At 32.1% G+C, this 25,078-nt stretch overlaps 1 protein-coding gene across 32 annotated transcripts in view; it reads left to right on the top strand.

Annotated features, from left to right (window-relative positions):
- Window positions 1-25,078, top strand: part of LOC145680788 (uncharacterized) — a 246,679-nt gene that overhangs the window by 137,836 nt on the left and 83,765 nt on the right. For 24 of the 32 annotated variants that reach the window (XM_081751809.1, XM_081751808.1, XM_081751806.1 and 21 more), the window contains 7 exons: window positions 2,213-2,326; window positions 4,838-4,894; window positions 7,868-7,984; window positions 13,974-14,030; window positions 14,237-14,299; window positions 18,427-18,543; window positions 22,927-22,989. In XM_081751809.1, coding sequence (XP_081607935.1) covers window positions 2,213-2,326; window positions 4,838-4,894; window positions 7,868-7,984; window positions 13,974-14,030; window positions 14,237-14,299; window positions 18,427-18,543; window positions 22,927-22,989 — 588 coding nt within the window. The remainder of the gene's footprint in view (window positions 1-2,212; window positions 2,327-4,837; window positions 4,895-7,867; window positions 7,985-13,973; window positions 14,031-14,236; window positions 14,300-18,426; window positions 18,544-22,926; window positions 22,990-25,078) is intronic. The other 8 variants (XM_081751802.1, XM_081751801.1, XM_081751794.1 and 5 more) reach the window with 7 other exon arrangements.

Below are 25,078 nucleotides of genomic sequence, written 5' to 3'. Positions count from 1 at the left end.
ATTTTAAAAGTATAATTTTTGAAATGAATACAGAGACACAGGAAATATTCCGAACAGCAATCGGGATGCATCAATCGGTCACGTAACGATCATTACGTGGTTTGCACCTTTTCAAATTCTAATAAACTCAGCGGGTGAATATCCCTGTCATTATCCACATCTGTTAATCGTAGTCAGGAGAACATTAACAATGTCACTGTGCTTGTGAGATACAGTGACCCACTGACTGTTAACGAAATTGTGAGTGAAATGCCTATATCCGCTCATGTTACTAAACTTTACACGACGAACCTAGAAATAGCACTACGTAGGTTAAATTGATTCCAAGGAATTTCACATATTTAAAAAAAAAAACACAAGTTTTTAGAAAGAATTATCAACGATCGGATATTATTTGGCAAGTACCCTCACAGAGGATGTATCAATGAGGTGTTGCTATAACTTCGAAAGCAAGTTTATTTTATCCCAGTATACGTCTTCCGGATCATTCACTATAACAGTGATAAAGATGTTTTTTTTTTTTTTTTTTTTGGTATTTTTGAGATTGTGTACTGAATATTGTTTCTACGCCTCCAAATTCTGAAGGATAAGTTTACATAGGTATGTTATGCGATTTCGATCCTCCTAAATGAGCGGGCATATGTTCACTTTCACAGAGACAATTGCATACTCCGTGTTACGTTTCAGGAATGTTACCAGTTTTTTTGGCCAAGAATATCAATGTCTTATATCATTCACCCTACAAGATCTTTGATCATTTAACTTTCCTTTTTTAACCGTTAAGTACTCTTGCGTGGTGTACACAGACCCACAAATAAATAAATGTAGTGTTGCTAGCCAGAATTCTGATGAAAATATATAAACAAAATGTCTCAAAACGAGTAGAGAAATCTAATTGCAGAAAGTACTTTTAAAAGCATGTCTTAGAGTTATACTACATTGTCTTAATAATTAAAGAAGTATTTTTATTATAAAAAGCAATATCAATTGGGGGTCTACTAGACCCCCACGCGAGTACTGCTGTCACAAAAAGGGCGCGAATACTTACGGGTTAAGCAATGAGAAACAGCTTAAAGGGACACCAATACCAATGATAAGCATACAGAATACCAATGATGAAACAATGAAAGAACATTTGCTTATTCTAGGACATATTTCATGTCTGGGTTGGCATTGCGAAAACTTTGAAATTCACTGTGTAGATTCAATAAGAAAGTATTTCCGTGATGTTAGTATCCAGTAGCGTGCATTTCCCTTAAGATTAAATACCCATAAAATTACATATTTACGATTTTTGAATTTCCTTAGGATAGTCATGTTTATTTTTCTAAATTGTTTAAAGGCATATGTACCAGATGAATGAAGACAATATAATAATATGAAATGAAATCTAAATATCCCATTTGTTGCTGTGAATAAAGGTAGTAAAATACGTTTTATTTTAAACAGGAAGTACTTGGAAATTCCTAAATGGAAATTGAAGATAACCGTACAAGCTAACTACAAAAGCATACATGCTTACACTAAATACAACTGAGCTTGTAAATGTAAATAACCTAACATTTTTCAAATATACCCAGTTTTTACAACGGCTTGAAAAACTATAAATCATTCACTAATCTCCAAATTATTTATAAATATTAAGTAAGTAAACTACCTAATAATAATCTTCATCAAATCAATAAGAAAAATCTTTTTCACCGCTGTTAAGAAATAGTTGAATCGCCGTTGCTGAAAGAAGTCATGAGCAATGTATTGCAAATTGAAGGATTTCTCTTCTAACAATGACACATTTAATTCTAAACATATATTTTCATTCACGCTGTGATTCCAATATTACTGGTAATCTCATTTAGCTTAGACATTATGCCTATATTTGTATTTATGTGATATATTATCAATTAAAATACATTTAATCATGTTATGGAATCTTTGTTTTGAATCCGTCTTTGAAGAAGAGAATTCATACTTGCGATATTCTCAAAATTATCACTCAATAATTAAAACATCATCGTATCATATCACTGTAAATTGGTTACAGTTATTTTGAAATGCTACATTTGAATTCGATAGATGAGGTATAAAAACTACACATTATAACCTATATATCAATGAAAAACTACTTTAAGTGCCGAATAATACAATCATTGTTTTTTTACGTCTTCTGTGAAAGCAACAATATAAATGTTTCTTACATATTTTGTTAAATTAGGTTGTGAAGATTCTGAGTTCAGATGCAATAATGGACTGTGTATTGAGAAGAAGTTTGTCTGTGACACTGACAATGATTGTGGAGATGGCAGCGATGAGGATAATAATTTGTGTGGTAAGTAAATGCTACAGCTTAAGTAAGTAAGTAGCTTAAGTAACTTAAGTAAGTAAATTCTACTTCTTATATGAACAAATAAGTTTCAACATGCCTCTCTGTTTACAGAAAGATCCTTTTTGGGTCCTACATCTCCTAGTTGCTCTATTAATAGCATTCGAAGAGATTTTCGTACATGTAATGAAGAGCAAACATCAAAGTATTATTTTTGTCAGTGGCATTAACAATTGATACTTGAATGAATGTGAAACGCAGTCGTCTTGTAGGCCTTCTACGTTTAAGACAGATATTAAGAGAAATTTAACTTATTTTAAAGGCAGTTCTTAAGAGTCTGCAGCGAGCGCTTGTTAGGAATTGCCTTGAACCACTGTTCGAGTGTAATGCGTAGAAATTTACAGATGTATTTATACTGTAAAAAATTGACTTGTAATGGTCAAACGTTTCGCAAAGAACTTAGTTGTGAGCCATTCCAATGATTTATGTAATGATGACAAATTCTTTTGAACATGCTGTGCTTCAATGACGAGGCAACGTTCCACGTGTCGCAAAAATAAAGAAGCAGATTATTCGAATCTGGGGGTGAGAAGCCAACCAAAATCGATGACTTTGTGCGTTAATCGCCAAAAAACGAATGTGCTTTGGGCTTTTCTTCTTCCAATGAATACATTGAAAACTCTTCCATAAGGCGCTGTGACTCAAGGAACGTATCTACCCATACTTACTAAGTGTATAATGTTAAAAACTGAAGAAACCCGTCTGTCATTTTGATTTAGTCTCTTGCAATATTCAGCGCAATATTTAGAATAACTTTATTGAGGGACTGCACACCGTTAAATTGGACAAACTGCTCACCATGATCAACAGATTTTATGTTTCCCACTAAATCATCGAACGTAATTGCATGAGATTTTTCGTGGTGACATCTCAAGGACATTGTGCACAAACTACCAACAACCCAAGATGTATATGAAGTGCAAATGTCTATCACTGTTTCAGTGCAAAATATCAGTGAAAACATTATGAAATGTTTCTGAAAGGAATTTAGTTACCGAACTTATGTATTGCGGATAACAAAAGAATCTACAATGGGAATTGGTTAGTTTTTACAAATAGAACTAGGACAGTTTTGTTATTTATTTGAAAAGAAGTAAAATTTTATGTATTTTGGAAATTCGTGGAAAAGATATATGGATTTTAAATTGCTCTGATCGTTTTAGAACACTTTGCAATACTCTTGGCAATGATTGTGATTAACCTCATTACTCACAATTTTACTCAAATCGTAAAAATGTTGAAAATAAAACAAAAGTAGAATGTTGCCAAATAATGTTTTTAAATGTTATTAAATGAACTATAAAAATAAATGAAAAAATCTTGTCTAAGGACCAGTGATTTGATTTCTCCGTTTGTAAGTAATAACTCTCTGACACTCAAATTTCTTGACTATCGTTTCTTTAAACAACTAACTGTTCATTTGAAAAGATTTTTTTGAAACATCGATATCACTATTTAAGTTGTTGGTGCTCTTAATGAGCAAGACATGAAATGCTTTGAGAGTATCTGCAATTCGGGAAAATATTCTAGACATACTTGAACTTGAATATTCTAACACTAATAACCAACCAATTTTTTTAAAAGTTATCCGTAACCATTATACCTAACAATATAGTTTACCAATAAGCCCCAGAATAAATCATATAATAGAGAGTCAAAACGAATGAAATGAAATACTTCCGTTTAACGTCCAATGATTATGCTCTTTAGGCTAAGGGAAACCATGATTAAGAAAACCGAATAATAATGAAATAATTGGTGGAATGAGAATGTGGAAGGGATCGGGAGTACCTCCTTGAAAATCTACGGAGAGAATGTAGTCCACTATAACGTTCCTAGGGCGAGAATAAAAGCGAGGATACCACGCACAAGAACTCTTCCACTAAGCCTCAAAAGACCCTCAAAACTAGCAGATAAATAAAGAGTAAATAGCAAGCAAACTCACAAATTAATTGATGGAAAAACTTTAAGATAATAAATAAATTGATACGAAAGTTATAAACCCCAGTTTAATTCATTTATCAGTCAAATAATTAACTTCGATAGTACGAAATAATGTGTAATTCACATCTCGGCTATAACATATTTAATATTGATATACGATTATCTAACCCGGGGCCCGCAAAGCACTACAAATAATCCGAATTTCGTGATATTATAATATATTTGAATTTTGACATGTTATTTAATATTGTATAATTAAATCGTATAGCTTAATTCACTACAGAGCAACATTAAATAGTCAATGTTCCGTGCAGAATGAGAGTAAGGCTATCATTTCAAGAATAGTTTCGAACTAAAATCCCACTCAGAAAATATGTTTCATTATATAACGTTTTGTGACAGGTGTAACTATTTCCTACTTTCTTTAGACATGTTTGTAATTTAAATCAATATATATATCTTAATGAAGTTTAATTTGCGAGATTTCATTAAGCAATCTTTTGCCACTTTCAGGTAATCATGGAAACCCAAACACAGGTCAACAGAATGTCCCTGTGTACAGTCCTACAGGTAATTCTAGAATTGTTTAACTCCATTTTTTATGAAAGTACACATTAAATAATAGAACTATAGAGGTTGACTTCCGACTTCTTTTTATCTCAATTTAGTTGAAATATTAGCAATTGTTTAAAAGACATATTTAATTAAATAAAATCCATGTAGTATCATAATGAAAATCACATTTTCAAGAAACCATTTTATTTCTCATTTCAGATAATTATGAAAACCCTAACACAAATCAACAGAATGTGCCTGTTCACAGTCCTACTAGTACAGATATTTGCACTTGTTTTGAAAGTTTTATTTCATCACTTAACATATATGAGAGTGTAATGATTCTGGCAAATAGTATATCCAAGGCACTAATCACTAGTAGTACTTACAGTTGAAATTATTTAAGTATTCATTACAAAAACGTTTGCGTTATTTACACTAGTGTTGGTTGAAGAAGTTTCAAAACCTATTTTCTGCAGTATTATAGTTTATAAGTGAAGCATAACTGGAAGATCTACACATCTGATGAAGAAGATATTCACCACTTTTCCTCGATGTCACTTGTGACAAGAATCCGCGTCAATTTTTCGTAGCCACAGTGGAGTAGCGGCTTTGACATAGTGGTTGCCAGTCATGTTCTGCTGTAGAGCAAGGAAAAGGTAAAGTCGCTGGGAGAGACGTTTGGAGGTTTATGGTCATTGTAGAAGTTCTCAGTATAAATGAGAACTCCTAGTTTACACTCAAGAGCTCTTTGTTCTGAACGAGAAATGCATTATCATAGAAAAGAATCACACAATGACGAAGAAGACCAGAACATTTTTATCTGATCCGTGACATCAAAAGTGTCCTGCAATTCATTGCAGCATTCAAGTTTTCTGCCTGTTCGAAATATTCAATCAGTGTCACACTTGGTATGTACAAAAATACAAAACACAGAACTTTCCTGGACGAAGCAATTACTATGAATGTTCCTTCCCGTGAGAAAATTCATGTTTGCATTCATAAATAACTACGTTCTTGATAAAGTGAGCATATTATGCCATCGAAAGTTGCTATCTTATTCCTCTCTGCTCAATAACACTGCTGGATACTAAGCGAAATAGCCATTCTTTTAATCTTACGGTTCAGAGGCAGTGCCAGTGTTACTTACTTCCAGACACTTTTCTGAATTTTATGATATTAACAGCAATATTCTGCCTAACACCGTATAGTAGTATAGCCCAATTAATATGACCAGTAATGATCTTCTTTCAATAGCAGTATTTTCATATATTATACAGAATCCATATCAGTAATTGAGGTAAAGGATCTACTGTTGTGTCGAAGTTCGTTAATAGCAACACTGATATATCCTGTTTTGAAAAATCGACACCAAGCCTTGAAATTGTGTCGTCCCCATACAACACCACAAGCTTCTTATGAACGCCAGCAGGCGTAGTGCTTTTGGCGAGCAGAATCAAACAACTGAACTCACTTCTATGCTACCAATTTTGAAGATGAGTGACCATTTTATATACCCTCTTCTCAGACATATATTCAGAATTCCAAGTTCTTAAGCCTATAAAAAGCCTATAAAATCAAGCATGCTTCTAATCTCTCTGGTTTGGTAAGACAAGAAAGCAAACGATTACAGTATTGTTCAATGAAAGCTCGCAAACAAGGAAAATATGCGAATATCAATTTACGATATTTGCATATTGAAGGGGAACGATTCAAGTTTACTGAACTGCAGAACACTGAAAAGATGTATTTCCAAAAATCTAACCTGGAACTTTTCATTGCCGAGGGAGTTTACAATCAGCCACCTGAATCACCTAAAGCTTCTGTCTATCAAGAATATGGAAAATCTCGACATCTGCGACAAGGGAACAAAGCATACGCTGCTCCCCCAATCCTCCATCTAGACATTTCAAGGCAGAAAGAAAGAAATCAGCAAGAGAAGGGTGCACCAGGGAAATTATAGTTAATGGAAAAGATGGCTAATTTAATATGTTGGTTCAAAACGTAAGGGGAACTCGTACCAAGGTAAGAACACTGACTCAAAATGTATTAAGTAGCAATTATCAGGCAGTTGCATTAACTGAATCTTGGCTTAGTAACAGTCACAATGACTATCAAATATTTGATTCGCGTTATGTCATATTAAGAGCTGACAGAAATATTGTTACTTCTGGTTTTAAAAATGGGTGGTGGTGTTGTATTAGGCACAAATAAAAAAAATATCGCGTGCAGAAAATTTCTCCCCAAACATTCCTCGTGTGGATTGTACAGTAAAAGTCTTTCTAGATACTGTTAATTTTATATATATATATATATATATATATATATATATATATATATATATATATATATATGTGTGTGTGTGTGTGTGTGTGTGTGTACAGGGTGTATCAGACCACCCATCCGAGGCATCTTCTCGGCACGTAGTGCACATTGACATTTCAAATAGAAAAATGAATGGCCAAATCTTATGTGGAGAATCAAATGGCAATGCTCCACATCCAGTGGCGTAGCGAAAATACCTCTAAGGGAGGCTACTCGAAAATTGTTAATAAAAAGTGTATCAATTTCGGTTTCTGTGGAAGCACTATTGGAGAAAGAACTAATTTTACAGGAAACACTTTCTCTTAAAATGTACTTGGTTTGTTATCATGGTTGTTTACATGATATATTAGGAATTAAAACACATTTTACCATCCTACGAAATATTTGTATTGAATCCTCGTTTCAAGAAGAGAATTGATACTTACACTATCTTAAAGAATCGTCTTAGCAATTAAAATATCATCGTATCAGAAATTGTCTAATGGTATTTTGAAACGTTATATTCGAATTCTATAGATGAGGTACGGAAACTACACAGTGTAACATATATTCAAGGAAAAAACTTTTTCAAATGGCGAATTATTTATTAGTTGTTCTCCAAACTATCTTGCTTCTTCTTCAATGATAGCAATAGAAGCATTTCCTAAATGATATTTTTTAAAGCAGGTTGTGAGGATTCTGAGTTTAGATGCAATAATGGACTGTGTATTGAAAAGAAGTTTGTCTGTGACACAGATAATGACTGTGGAGATGGTAGCGACGAAGATGTTAATTTATGTGGTAAGTAAATGCAAAAATACTACTAATATATGTCACTTCGATCTAAATGTTTTTACAATAATGCAAGTGCTTTTCTTATAAGATATTCTGAAATTGATACACTGATAAATAGTTAATCTTTACTCATGAGGCAAATAAAAGGGATTTATTCTCTTAGAGATGTATGTCCGAAACATTAGATAATATAGAATTAAATTCAAAACCTTAGAACCACTACAGCAAATAAAGGAAATAGAACTTACCACGTTCAAAAATTTAACTAACTATGAAAGTAAATAAATATATTATAACAGCATAATTTCGTATTGCGTTATAAACTGGTTCCTAAACTGTGGAATTATATTACAACATGGAATATCGTAGTTATAATAAGTTGACACACCCTGACCAAGTATAGACAAATAATGATATTTCGAACTTGTTTGGTATTTATGGTCAGTTAATGTATCATAATAGTGCTGTGGAGTATACCATAGAAACAAAAGAGAAAATATTGCTGAAATGACATAAATTAAAAAATCAAAAGGAAAATGAAATGTAAAGAATTATGGAACTGATAATGTTCCTGATTATATGATAAGAGGCTGTGAATTATGTTTTTCTCAACTAATATATTAATATCAAGGTTATAATTATAAGAATATTTACTGTTATTTAATTATAATTTAAATATTTTTATTATGCGATTATAATTATAACTTGGAAATTTTCCTTATAATATAACATAATCTATGGCATCCCTCTCCACAATGGTATCGAGGTTGGAAATTAAAAATGTGTAAACACATTAAAAATTTCCTGAAATTATTCGGATATATTAGTTTCAAATATTAAAAATCATTAAATTTTCATTAGAAAATATAAACCAAGACTGCAAGTAGTATAAATGTGGTTTGTTAAAAGATATGCCAATATTGAAAACTTTAGGTATTATTATTTGAAATTTGTAGCTAATGCATTAGATGAAATACATTAAGTCAATTGAGGGCAAAGAACACTCAATAGCGTGTAATTACAGACAAAATCAGACTTCCTTCTCACTGAGTGTTAACATATCATAGTTCATTGAATAAAATGTGTTCAACATAATCAATGGAGTTTATATAATATAGTTTTGGCAGTTTTATCATAAAGAACATCTAAAATACTAGAAAATTAAAAGCTAATTTCTTGGACTCATTTAAGTCAAATATATCAGAAAATAAATTCGAAGGGCATAAAGGCAAAAACTAGAAGCTAAGAGAAATGTAAAATCATCATGGAGTATTTTATGACGACGAGAAAGGTAAGATCCACGGATCTTCCACGTAACACTTCTCACGTGTAACACTTCGATTCTGATAAAATTTTGCATGTAAAAACGAATACGAAACATGAAATAAACGAATATATGTTTTTCATTTTCTGCCGAAAAACTGTATTAAGAGGCACTTTTGACATATTCTTATTAGCACTTTGTATATTTCGTGATCAAAGGTTTGGAGTGGTCCGTGTCCCAACCAACCGTTTCTTCAGAAAATAATAAACGCTTATTTCCTCATTTTACGTCTACAATATCTGTGTACAATTTCGTTCACTTTGGTACACTTCTTCTTGCGTTTAGGCCTTCAACTTTCAAAATTTGTGTGTACTTTCGCTCCCTGAAACCCTTTTCATGCAGAAGATAAAAAATATGTAATAGTTTATTTCTTGTATAGTATCTACCTGCCAAATTTTATCAAAATCGGAGTGTTACACTTGAAAAGTGTTACATGTCAGTATTTTCAGTGTTATATTGATATGGATGTAATACGTTCGAAAGGAGACTGGAAGACAAATGGAAAACGAACGGGAGAAACGTTACCTAGTAGAAAATAATATTATGGGCTGGGGTAGAATCGGAGCCCTTTATCCTAGAGATGAGCGATATAATGAAACACTATATTTAATGTGAGCTTTGCAATGTAGGTACAGTTACACCACCGGGATTGAATCCAAATCTCAGAACTAAATTTAATTACGTTTTCGTCGTAGAGACGATAATGCTTAGAAAAGAAATTCCAAATTAATTACTTTTTAAACTATTTTCACTGCAGCTTAGCTTGAACTGAATTTAAGTTACAATGGATACATTTTAAAAGTTACTTTTAATCAAGTTAACTAAAATATGTAGCTAGTAGTTCCATTGCACTTTCGACAATTCGCAAAATAACATTATATGGCAAAATAATGACAATTTTGTCCTTATGTTCTGATATACTTATTTTCAAGCCTTAAATGGAACTTTCAGTATTTGAGTAAAGTTTGCATACGATTAAAATGTTTTCTTACTTCGCTAAAAATTCCGACTAACATGTAAAGATTCAGTAAACTTAGTATTCTGTATACAATATTTAGCTAAAATAGTGCTTTCAAAATCTAAAAATGTCTATTTAGAAATAATTTATTACAATTGATATTATATATAGTTAATATTAAGCCTAGGCTATTGTTTAGTAAACTTTCATTAAGTGCCTGAACCTGTTACCTGTTTGACACTCATTACCTTGATCAGTGAACTCTTGTGTGTGTAGGTCTCGATGTGTCAGTGATAACAAATTAATTAAATAGTAAACTCCTGGAAATGCATTTAATACTATACAACATCTTACAAAAATCATTTGAATGAAAAATACGTCGAATGAGAATTAAAATTCTTTCGAGATTCGTTTGGCATGGTCGTAGTAGTTTAAAAATGTTTGCCAGCTGGCCGAACGACAGTTGTAAGAGGTACCCCTTTGGTAAATATAAAGAGTTTTGGTTCCTATATCATGCTTCTCACACTGTTGTTAACGTTGAACTTAAGCTTGGTACATTTCGTAAATTGCCAATATAAAATAACTATTTTCACGTGTGGCATCAACAAATTAGTACCAGGGTTAATGTCCAAAAGGAAAAGGTCTGGTAGGTCTTAGAAGTCCAGCGATTTTTTAATTTTTAAGGAGCCCTTAAGAGTCTTTAGCGAAAGCTAGTTGAGAAATTCAAATGCCTCGAACAACTGTGTCGCGTGTAATGCGTAAACATTTACAGATGTATTTCTGTCGACTGTAGTTGATACCGCATTAACTCTTAATAGTCACGCGAGTCACCAAAAATGTTATTGTAAACTTTCGCTAGAATTGTCTAGTGACGACACGTATTTCAAACAAACTGTATTTTAGTTATCAGCCAACATTCAATGTGTCAGGAAGTTAAATAAACAGAATATTTCTATCTGGAGGATTGAAAACCCTCACGAAGCTGATGAAGAACATTTCTGCGCATTGAAACATGCCTAAATCGCAGTTGTGTTCAGTTTAATCATATCTATCCCTTTGGTCATTAAGAGTTCGATAGATGCGAAACTTATGGGACGTTCCTGCACCACCAGCAATATATGCTGGAATATGAATGTGAATTTCATGTAGATATTAGAACCTCTCAAATTATAAATATTGGAAATGTAGCTCATATGTAATGCAAATTATAACTCGAACACAAATATACATTTTTATAAAGTACAGCGGATGAGGATAGGTAAAGTTACAATAATATTGAATGTCTGGCGTTGTCACTAGATGTTTCGACGTATTAACTGCACCTCCTTCAATGGATTACACTCCATTCTCTCCTGTCTCTCTACTACTTGTTCTTCCCAAAACTTTAAACGAAGTACTCCTAGAAACTCCAACCATCCAGTTTAGTTTCCAGACTGAGGCTTAAACCACACTTTCTGATCTCCTCAATACCAAATATGGTTAATCTATGAAATATAACCTCCTCATAACACCGTGATCGTGACGTCATATATGCCAAACCGTTTGAGAGTCGAGGCCCTCACAAGCTGGTGAGTTCATCTCATAATCATGAGTTGTACTTTCTAAGGAAGTCCAAGTGAAGCTAAATCTCAGCAGACAGGAGTAAAAACTCAATACCGACTTGACAATAAACGCCGACGTAGTTACTTGATAATTTCTTTATAGCTGAGGCAATCCATTGAGTAAGCTAGAAGAGTGCTGATTGGGCGATCGAAGTATTTGCAATTTAGCTGGATATGAGCAATATCCTCAAATGCAGTATAGTAACACGACTAAGAAATGAAAAAGTAGCTAGACACAAGTAGAAAGTTGACATATTGCACAAAGGTAATAAAAAACGAATAAGGATATTGAATCGTTATAAGGTTGAAAGAATCTGCTATTCCACTTATCATAAATAAAACAAAAAGGTATACAGAAATGATTCCAGGAAGTTTGAGATCCAAAATCGAAGTTTCCGATGAAAGAAAAAATATAAATAATTCAGAGAAGTAGATGTCGTGAATCTAAAAGTCCGCTGATGGAATCGGACCAAGAACATCTGACGTATAATATCGTAACAGTATGCTACTATGCGGCCGATGCTAAAGATTAAACAAAACATTACAAACATCGCCTATCGTTTTCGAAGTAGTCTCTTACTCCTAGTAATTATTTTATTGAAGGACTGACACACCATTAGATTTCGTGAACTGCTCACAATCATAAACAGATTTTACGTTCAGTACTAAAATATTTAACGTAACGTCCTGCGAACTCTTTAGTGGGAACAGTTCAAGGACATTCTGCACAAATCCCCCCTTGTTTAAATTCCCATTAATTACAAGTGTGCATTACTGGTGAGTTCAAACTATCAATCAGAACATGAAGAAGCGTGTTTGAAGGAATTTAATTATCCAAATTGTGTATTCAGGGTAATAAAACAATTTACAACGTGGATTTGTGAGTTATTGTATTATAGCTTTTAACATTAAAACTTCAGCAGTTACAGCATTCATTTCAAAGAATTACATGATATGAAACTTGGACTATTAATGGAAATGTTGTAGGGATTTGAAATTGTTCCCATGATTTTAAAATAGTTTGTGATGCTCTCAACTAGGATTAGTTCCATTCCATCTGTTGGAAAATTAATGAAATTTCCCAAAACTGTTGAAAAAATAATAAAAATAAAATGATACAAGATAGTATTTTAAATGTTATTGAAGGAACCACAAAGGTCAATCAAAACATCTTCGCAAAGGCCAGTAAACTGGTTGCGTTTTTTATATTGTAATAATGTCACTCAAATTTCTACACTATGCAAATTTTGAAAATGCCTATTTCTTAATTTGGAAGTTTTATTGAAACTTCAGGATCATTTGCAATACTATTGATTACCAAGAATACAATACGTCGTTTACACCTTTATGAGCAAGGATGGTGAACTTAGGGTCAATCCACTCCTTTGGAAAAAGTATTAAAAGTACGAGAACTTGAAGTCAATTCCAATAGCAATGTAAAATTAAAGCTTGTAAACTACAACTATTATATGTAACAATATAATTTAGAAATAAACCGCAGAACAAATGACATAACAGTCAGCCAATTCCAACATATGAATAAAGAGCAAATGGCAGGTAAACTCGTAAATTAAGAGATGAAAAACTATAATAAGAAATGAATTTATATTATAGATTCAGAAACTACAGTATCGTTGATTTATCAACCAAATAAATAACTTCAATAGTACGAAATAAGGTGCATATCACTTTGTACGCATAATACATAATTTAAAATTGATAAAACTTTGTAAAAGTGGGACACGTAATGATCTGTATATAATATGCGTAAATTAATATTATTATATATTAGAATTTTGACACATTTGTCAATTGGGTAGTATATTAATTCGTGAAAGAGGCAGCATTAAATACTTAATGCTTCGTCCAAACTCAGAGTCAGATCCTCATTTCAAGAATAGCTTCTGAAAATCATCTTATAAGAATTCATTACGTTCAAACTATACATATATTATATTTCACAATATTACATTATACAATATAATATGACAATTGTAAATATTTATTATTTTCCTTTCAAATTATTCGACGTATTTGTTACTTTAAACAATATATATCTTAATGATGTTTTATTTGGTAAATATCAATAAGCATACATTTTGCATTTTCCAGGCGGTCCTGGAAACCCAAACACAAGTCAACAGAATGTTCCTGTGTACAGTCCTACAGGTAATACTGGAAACTTTTCACCTGCAAATGATATTAAATTACATCTTAAATAATATAACTACAAAGGTTGACTTGTGACTTAACTTTTATCTTAATTTAGTTGAAATATTAGAAATTTTATGAAATATATTTAATGCAATAAAAATAATCAAATTTCATAATTAAAAAAACACATTTTCACAAAATTACTTTGTTTCTCATTTCAGATAATCACGGAAATCTTAACACAAATCAACAAGGTGTTCCTGTGTACGCTCCAACTGGTACAGGTATTTCTACTGATTTTTGAAATTTTATTTAATTGTACTACGTATCAGAGTGTAGTGGATTCCGTAAAATAATATATTCATAATACCAGTCATTAACATTATTTATAATTGAAATAATTTAAATTTCCATTTTAAAAATGTTTACATTATGTACACATTGTTGATTGAAAATTTTAGATAAGTTATTGTAGTTTGTGTGAAGCCATTATAGTGAATTGGGTATCGAAACTCGTGACCATACTCACCACATTTCTTCAATGTAAATAGTTTTTTTCAAGCACTTGTCACAATATTCCGCGTGGACCTCTCGTAGCCACCGTGATGTTGAGACTTTTACATAATGGGGTTAAGCCGTAAAGCAAGGAAAAGGAAAAAGTCACTGGAAGCTACCTTCGGGCCTTTTTGGTTGTTCTAAGCTTTCCCAGTGTAAACGCTGAATACATGAAGAGCTTTTCCTTGTGAATGGGGTATGCTTTATTACCGAGCAGAAACAATTCCATCTACTAACATCCCCTTACATCAAAAGTCCTTCAATTCATTTTAGCGTTCAAGGCTTTTTCCTGTTCGGAATATTCAATCAGCATCATAGATGATATGTACAAAAATACAGTACACATAACTTTCGTTGGCGAAGTAATTACTTTCATGTTTTCACGCGGGGAAGATACACGTTTCCATTTAATGGATAACATCTTTCTTGATAAATTGGATATAAAAATGCAATATTGTTTTATCACTAGTCGTTAACCTGTAAAGAATATTGTTTCTCTCCGCTGAATATCACAATTGGATATTCAGCGAAATCGCTATTCTGATTGCACTGATTCTGAGTCAGTACCCGTGTTACCCATTTCCGGTAATTTTCGATACTTTATGACATTAACAACAATGTTCTGCACCTTCTGTTCTGTACCTTCAATAATAATATAATCATCCACTAGATCACAATCCAAATAAGTAATTGAGATAATGAATCTAAAGACGTGTTTTGAACTTCCTGTTTTAAACTTCACACTACGCCTCCATTCACAACGACAATCCTCGTATGAACGTAAGCAATTGTAATGTTTTGAAGAGCAAGAATTGCACAACTTTCGTCACTTCTATACTACCAATTTTCCAGACAAGTTACCATTTTAAAAGTTCCTTCTTGGATACATAAAACCAGAATCCGAAGTTGAACGATATAATCATAATTTTGTCCTACAAATCAGTTGTTAAATCAGTTTAAATAACATGAAAGTTACAGGTTTTGTATCCTTCCTTAAATTATCCCTTGTAATGTTATATATATATATATATATATATATATATATATATATATATATATATATATATATATATATAACATTACATTTTGGATGTAATAAATGATTTCGGCCTAAATAAGGCATATCTAAAAGTCACTGTAGAGACTTTTGTACCCTTTGATTAATTTAAAGGGAGGAAGATTTTATTAAATGTTAATTATAAGTACAAAATTTAAACCAAGCAGTTCCTGACTCCATAGATAAAATAGACATTTCCCAAATTAAAACTAAACCTTGATGTGCAGTATAAAAGTATTTTTGTACGCGATTATATAATGTAGTGAAATGAAGAAAATACAGTAATCAACATAGAACTCGTGAAGAACTATAACATCCTACACCATTTCTTCTGCAAATTACTCCCGCTAGTTCTCAGATGCTTAAATACTATATCAAGACGTTTTAATGACAAACTACAACAGTAGCTAATAATGAATAATGAAATTTTTGTGGGCGTAAACTGAACATGTAAAAGTTTTCTTGAGAGTATTTAACATATGGCATCTATTATTATAGTACGCGGCAAAACAACCTACTTTTTCCTCGAAGGTCAAGATCTAAGGATTTACTTGTCCCTATCATAAATCCTTCATTGTAACTAGATTTCGGCGTTGCCGCTCCAATTCAGGTAGGACAGTTTAAAGCTCTCAGTATGGCTAACCCCATTACGGTTATCATAGTACAGTGAAACCTCTCTAAAGCGGATAGCCGTGGGGAATCAAAAATTGTCCGCTATAGAGAGGTGTCCGCCTTAGAGAGGTTTCAATACCTTTTACGTAAATTAGTACAAGGTATTTTGCAGTTAGAAAATTTTTTGCATGAATCATGTATTTACGAATATTACCAATATGTTACTGTATCTGCATTATCTTGCGCCATCCAATACTCTATGTTCGAGGCACAACATGGAAATAAGGTGTTATAGTTCTCTGCACTTTACACTTATCGTTACTTACTACGTTTTCGGTGTATTGCTTTAATTTGTGAGTTAGTTGCAGTCCAGTATTGTCTTTTGAGACAATATGCTTACCCGCGGGCAAAATATACCAAACTTGTCTTTTGCTTAGTTAGAGATTCCAACGGAGAGTAGAGTGACTTATCATCCCAAACGGCGGCAACTGTCAATCACTTTTGTATCTAAAACAGGTTGGGTGAGAGTAGAATGCAAGCAAAGAACATGAAAATGTTGTTAAACGGAGACCTTTACTCTTGAGCAGACAGTTGAGGAGGCAAAATGTTGTCACACCCTCATGTGCTTCCTTGCTGACACACGTATGAATCACTAAAAATGTATTCTTTTTTACTGTACGTTTCAACTTGTTTCTAGAGAAAGTGTCCGTAATACGGAGGTAAATAATACCTATAAAAGACAGGAAAGACTGTCCGTGTCCGTACTAGAGAGTGTACGCTTTAGAGAGGTTTGGCAATGTGTTTTTTTTCTATTACAATGTTTGGGGATTACAAAATATGTCCGTTATGGGAGGTGTCCGCTTTATAGAGGTGTCCGTTAGTAGAGGTTTCACTGTAGCATCGTACAGCGTTTGTTCCGTCTGGCATCTGCAGCTTTTACAGCGTGATTGAAGAACGTATATTTCGGTATCTAGGCTCTGCAATCAGCCCACATCATGTGACAATGTTGTTTACTGTCAGCCTTACCGGATGTTTCACAATGTGACATTCCTCTTTTCAACAAAGAAAAGCAGCTTGAGAGGACATAGATTTGACAGCACGCAGAACACTAATGGTAAAATGATGAATGAACATTCGCTCATTCCACAACATCGTTTCATTATTGCTTCCATCCAAGGCAATAACATTGGAATTGGTGTGAATATTCAACAGGAAAGAATTTTATCTGTGTTGGTGTCCAGTAGCCTGCATAACCTCTAAAGAGGCATACAAGTATGTATTTACTATTTTTAAATTTCCTAAGAATAAATTTTCTAAAACATTTTCCACGTCATTCGTATGAGATGGACGAAATCAATTTAATAGAGAGGAGTAATAATCAATTTCTCCAACTTCTTACTGTAAATAAAGTGAGTAAAAATAAATTTTATTTCAAACAAAAAATACTTCGAAATTCGTAAATGTGATTGTAGAGAATTATACAAGTAAACTGCAAAACATGCATGCCTGTTCTAAATAGAACTGAACTTTCAAAACTAAATTATTGATTTATACGAAGATTATAAAGTACAAAGGCTTTAACTGTCGTTAAGAATGCACGGACCTCCGAACTGTATAAAAATATTAAGCAGATACAACTCATATTAATTTTTCTACATGTAATAAATAAGAAAAGTGATGTTCAAAAACAATGTTACATATGTTCAAAAACAATTGATGGCCATGAAGAAGACATAAGCAATCCATTTAAAATTTAAAGTCTCCTCTTTTAACAGACCAATTTAATTGTAAACATGCATTTTCGTAGATACTCTGAGTCGAATTTTATTTGTAATTGCATTTATCTTAGAGCCTACGACTCTATTGCTGGTTACCTGATATTTATCATTTAAGATACATTTTATCATACCATTAAATATTCGTGTTGAATCCCCCTTGCTCTATCTCACTGCATAATCACTCATTAACTAAAATATCATCTTATAATACTGTTGTAAATTGAATACATGCATTTTTTTAAAAAAAATCTTATATTCAAATTCTATAGATGAGGTATGGAAACTACACATTTTAACTTATATAAATAATGAAATCTACTTCAAATAGAATTTTAAATTAGTTATTTCCCAAATAACGTTATTTATACAAAAATAGCAATAAAAGTATTCCATAATGATATTTTAAAAGCAGGTTGTGAGGATTCTGAGTTTAGATGCAATAATGGACTGTGTATTGAGAAGAAGTTTGTCTGTGACACTGACAACGATTGTGGAGATGGCAGCGATGAGGATGATAATTTATGTGGTGAGTAATTGCAAAAAAAAAAAAAAAAAAAAAAACTACTACCATATGTTGTTTCGATTTATTTTTTCCTCAGTATTGTACATGAGTGGTTTAACTGAGTTTTACTCTGAAATTGATATGGCGATATCAACATTGTAAGATGAAATACATATAGTATTTTTGAAAATGTAACTATTCCATTCTCATGAGGCAAAAGAAAGGACCGATCCTTTTTCTGATTTAAGCAGTAAAATATCTGGCTGTGTAAAAGATGGCATTTTTGGTTCTACATCATGCTATTTGCTCTGTTGGTAACGATAAATTTTAGTTTCGTACATTTCATAAATAATCATAATCAAAGCACTAATTTCACCGGTCTTGTCAACAATTCAACATCAGGATTAATGTTCAAGGGGTATGCTTTATATGTCTAGAGATTTTTTATCTTATTTTCAAGGCACCCTTGAAGGGTCTCCAGCAAGAGCTAGTAGAGAATTTCAAATGCCTCGAAGAACTGTGTTGCAGTGCGTAAAAATTTACAGATGTATTACTGTCGACTACAGTTGATAGAGCATTAACTTTTAATGGTGATGGGTGGTACACCAAAAAATATATGTATTTTGCGATTTTCATCATACAAATCGTACGCTGAATGCTGCTTTCTCGATAGGTGACTTAATGACATTTCTACATGTAATTACTACGCGACTGATTCTATAGATTCAAAATGAAAGTATAAACAAACTGTCACTATGATGTAGCCTTTTATTAGAGGCTACGAGAAGGAGGCGGTTGCCCCGGGCGCTGATATCAAGGGTTTGCTGAATGAGCAAGAAGAAAGAAACAGTGTTGAAAAAGAGAAAACGACACGGGCCCAGTATGAATATTGCCGCCCTACTAAATCGGTATTGTTGTCGGTTTGCAAAGAAAGAAGTTTGTTAAAAGTTTTCTAGTTCGCTCGGCTCGAAATTCACACGTCTGAACAAGAGTCACAACAAGTTTCTTCTTACTCACTCATAGCAAGGGGGCACCGAAAGAGCAAGAGGAAAGAAAAAATGTTGGAAAAGGGCAAACGACGCAGCGTCCTGTATAAGTATTGGCATCCTATTAAATGGACATTGTTGTCGGCTTGCAAAGAGATAAATTTGTTAAAGAAATTTTCTTGCCTGCTTCACTCGCAATTCACACGTTTCAATAAGAGGCACAAGAAGTTGTTACTTATTACTTTGATTTGCTAGTGACAATGTGACGAACAATAGTTCTTGACTGCGTGTTAAGCAAATAGTCAAAGAAATCTTTCCATCTATTCAAGATGCCATCTGCATAAATGAGAATTGTTCCATCATCTCTCTTTAAATTAGGTTCATACACTTTCTTTAATTTCTTCATGCCCTTATTTATGTCTCGATTGTTTTTATTATTATATTTATGTTCATTCACTTAGGTTTCAAAAAATCAAGTTTCTTTGTTTTTTCCTCGTTTTATGTTTGCCATCTGGTGTGAGGGAAATTTTTTGTAGTTATATCGTTCGAATTTTCTACCGAACGCAGTTTCGCCTGTTTTCCCTTCCGAGATAGTTTAAAACATTCTGGTCGAACCATGGTTTGTTCCTACGTATTTCCTCGTGCCCCATATTTTCTCTTGCAGAAACGTTACTGCTATATTTAATTTGAACTCAAATATTCTCAACACTAGTGCTCTCAAAAACTTCTAAAAACGAAAATCTATTCGATACTTCAATCTGGTATTTTCCTCTCATCAGATTCTCCTTTAATTTCTTCAAACTAAACCTCTTCTTTATTAGATGTTGAATATTTCCTTTATTCAACGATAGTCTCTCTCTCTCGTATTATTGCTGCTACAATATAGTGATCAATATTACAGTCAGGTCCTCTGAACAGCCGAATATCAATTATGCTAGACTGTCTTTTTTCTATCTACTAATACCCAATCAATTTGATTGTGTGTTCTTCCATGTGCATTTATAAACATCGCAATGTGCGAATTTTTTACTCTTCACGGTAAGATTTTTGGATCCTCTAAAGGTCACTATTCTAACTCCGTTGTCATTACTTTCGTTATGCAGACATTCTTTCCCTTTCGCATTGAAATCCCAGGATAGATTTTCATATTATATCGCGGTAGTTGGACAAATACCCATTCTATTATTTCTTCGTAAAACTGCCTTTTACATCGTCATTCGTATCTTCTGTTAGGATTGCACATTCAAAACAATAATATCACACCACCAAGCTTTAAGAGTAATAAAACAAAGTCTATCATTAACATATTCAGCCTGTTTCATTGCTGGTATTAAACGAATGGAAATCAAAATACTGTTTGTGTGGTCATATACGGAATAAAATTACAAAAGGTTACAGCTATTACTACAAATTGATGCTGTTACCTTTTTCAAACATGTTAAAAGCACATCGTTTCTAATGTGTTCAAATTCCTTTTTTTATCGATACTATGAAACCTTGTAAATAGGTATAAATCTTCATAACTATTCTCCAGGTGGATTTGTAAACAACAAAATGTAGTTTTGTGAAGTTTTGGTCCAAAAAAGATAATTGAAAACAGTTGCTATTTGTAAAAGAATACATAATAATTGTTTTTTCATGTTGCAGTCGTCTGTCCAAGCCGTTTGGTAAAATTTCAGCATAACATAACAACTACACCTGCTTCTCTAATACTCAAACAAACAAACAAACAAAGAGGGAAAAGTTTGGTATGGTGAGTGTAGAGGAGCGCCGAATTTTACTTCACCCCGGGCGCTGAAATCTCTAGCTACGGCTCTGTCTCTTACTCTTAGAAATTACGTTAATATGGGACTGGCATATTTCTAGAATGTGTGAACTCCTCACAATGATAAACAGATTTTACGTTTGTTACAAAAGCGTCGTACGTAACTTCCTGCGTTATTTTTTGTGGAGACAGTTCAAAGACATTGTTCACAAACATCTTCTGCAACAACATGTTCACTAATTGCGACAGTGCGTTACTGCTGAATGCAATCTATTAATCGTAACATGATAAAACAGGTCTGAGACGATTTTATTACAGAATTTATGTATTCAGCGTAACGAAAAAATCTACAATGAGAATTTGTCAGTTACTGTGCTATATGTTTTAAGTAGTATTATATTGTCTTTTTATATATTATTGAAGAAATTATAAAAGTCAAACAAAATCTTTTCTTAAGAACTAGTGATCTGGTTGCACACTTAACAATGTAATAATTATGTGACATCAAGTTTCAACATTATCTAAAGTTTTAAAAATAAGTATTTGTTCATTTGAAAACCTTTGATGAAACTTCGAGGTCACGTACAAGTTGTTTATAGTTTTCATTAGCAAGAAAGAAGCACTTTGGATTAATCTACTCTTTTGAAAAAATATTTTAAAAGTACGGTACGTGAACTTGAATTCAAATGCTAAAACCAACCCAAAATAGAAAAAAAAGATCTTGTAAACTACAACGATTATGTGTAACTATACAATTTAGAAATAAACTGTAGAATAAAATCGCATAAGAGTAGTCAATTCCAACAGATGAATAAAGAGCAAATGGCAAAACACTCACATGTTAGGTGATGACAAATTATATAATAAAAACAAATTTGCATTATAGATTTACATACTAAAGTTTCGTTGAATTTTCAATTGAATAAGTAAATAAAGAGTACTATATAAGGTTAAATGAATTGCTATGCATAATATATAATTTAAAATTGATAAAATTTCCTAAATGCAGGACACCCAAGAATTCATATAATTTAAGTCTATTAATATCATTATATATAAGACCGGTTACAGAATAGTCAGTTGTGAAATTAAATCATATAATTCAATTCATGGGTAAGACAGCATTAAGTATTCAATGCTTAGTGGAAAATCAGAGATAGGAGTTTATTTCAAGGATAGATTCTAAAAACCGTCATTTAGAAATTCATTAACTTCAAACTATATATTACATTTCACAATATTACGTTATACAACAAAAATTATATTTATAAATATTGCCTACTTTCCTTTCAGTCTCTTTGACGTACAGTAATAGCTACTTTAAACAATAGTTATATTTCTTAATAAAGTTTACTTTTCGAAATATTACAAAGCAAAATTTTTGTCTTTTTCGGGTGGTCATGAAAACCCAAACACAAGTTAACAGAATGTCCCTGTGTATAGTCCTACAGTTAATTCTAACATTTTTCAATAGCTTTTGATATTACATTACATCTTAGGTGATATAACTACAGAGGTTGCCTTCCAACTTAACATTTATCTTAATTTAGTTGAAATATTAGAAATGCTATAAAATACATAGCTTAAGCACTACAATTCATGAATTATTACAACTTCAAACAGATTTTCATTAAGGTAACTTATTCCTAATTTCAGGTAATCAAGGTAATCCTAACACAAATCAACAGAATGTTCCTGTTTTAAGTCCTTCTAATACAGGTATTTTTACTCTTTTGAATATTTGTACTTAATTTAACGTATAAAATGTACATTTCGAAATATATTTGTTAATACTTATAATTGAAAGAAATTTAGTTTTCAGTTCAGAAATTACTACATATGCTAACTTATTGGATAAAATCCGGGCGTCCACATACACACTTTATATTCACACACAGCTCATGTAATATTAATCATATTAGCATAGGGGCAATTTAGAGTGCCATCTCGTTACAAACTTAACAATTTAACTTTGGATTGAGCGATTAATTTTTTAAGATGGATAGTTTTGATTGCATAAATAAAACTAGAGATATCAGATCTGATAATTACCCAAAGTGGTGCTGCGGTCTTACGTAAAAATCGATAACAACTGTCATATTGAATTTCGAAGTTATGTTATGAGTTGAATGAATTTGGTAACGAAGTTGAATAATAGAAGTATGTTATCAATTTATAACCAGCATGTACTCACCCAGATTTTGGTCAGTGAAGATTTGAGAGGTTGATCCTTCTTGTCTGAGGGTCACTTCAAAACTCTGTAACGATTTCGCGCAGCGCCTAGTATTAATTTGACTTTATTAGCGCCGCGTGTACCTTATAATTTATTTTAAAATAAACACTCTTTAAAATTTAATGAAAAATAAAAAAAATAACCTTTCCGACGTATACAATTCACTTATTATTTATAGCTTGCCTAAAACAAAGAGAAACAAAGAAACTGCAAATAAACTGAAAGTATATTTTCATAACTACGTATCAGACACCAGGTTCTTGTGTTTTGACTCGTAACCTCTATTCATGGAACTAAATAAATTAGTAATTAATTTAAAATTCTAAAAAAAGATATTCAATTAGCAAAAAAATGTTTTCTTGTTAATAAATTAAAGCAAACTACCGTTTGATTAAGTTGTTTTTTGATTGTTTATTTCTTTCTCAAATAGACAACAAATAAAGAATTAACAAATTTCCAAATCTTTGCTCAGCATATTGCATAATGAATTACTTGGAAACTACACACTTGGACAATATGTCATTTCCATTAGCTTTACATCAATTAATTGCACAGAACATTTTTAGGAAGCTGTATTTAAGCAACCTGTATTTACAAGTGAATGGTTAAATTTTAGCAGATTGTATATTAATCTATAATGAGTCTTATTCAAAGTATTTTTAATGTTAGTAAGTAGCCGCAGATACAATGAAACAAAGCTGGTATCTTATGATAACTACTACTTCATAATTCCTTTTTATCTCAATAATGTCAGGAAGTATCCACGGATGCAATGAAACAAATGTAGTATCTTGTATATGATAGTTAATATTTCGTAATTCCATACGAAGAAAAATACTTTACCGTAAGAGTAACATATATTTACGTTCAACCATTCCTTCAATTCCCAACTGTAGCAGACATGATGGTGATGATGATGATCTAACGACAAAGAATATTATATACAGCCCTGCCATCACGTGAACTTCTAGCACGTAACTGATGGGGATTCTCTTTCAATACATTTAACCTAACGTATACTTTGAAAACAATAATGAGAATGTACCTCCATATATTATGAAATAATGGATATTCACAGAAGAAATTATGAAGATGAACACATGCATCTCGCCGAGAATAAAAAAAAGAATGGACATTAATCTTCTTTAAGATTGACATTACTGTCTGAATTCAAATATGAATTGATCAATGCTCCTATGGATACTTGAATACTATTGTTTATTTTATTTAAAAAAAAAAAAATCTTAATTTATTCTACAATTCAAACATGTTGGTACTACACAAGAGAAAACTATAATAGACATAAAGCGACATTTTGTTAAAGATATATAAGACCAGTTTTAATTAATTTGTCACTGCTGATTTCTTGAATATTGGAAAACAACCCAAATGTCGTGACGAAGGCAATTATCGTGACTACTTTCTACATGGAACTCGAAAATTTATTCAATTAATAACGTACAAACTTATTATTTTGGATTAAGTATCTTGCCAAGCATATTTGATTTTCATTTATGCGAGAAAAGTGCATACTATTCTGATCAATTTGATGTTTTGTGATCATTGTTGATTAAT

This window comes from Thermobia domestica, chromosome 3, assembly GCF_964235325.1.
Source record: "Thermobia domestica chromosome 3, izTheDome1.hap1.1, whole genome shotgun sequence".
NCBI lineage: Eukaryota > Metazoa > Arthropoda > Insecta > Zygentoma > Lepismatidae > Thermobia > Thermobia domestica.
Note: the sequence above shows the minus strand (reverse complement) of the source record. Positions and strands in the feature narration are given on the sequence as shown.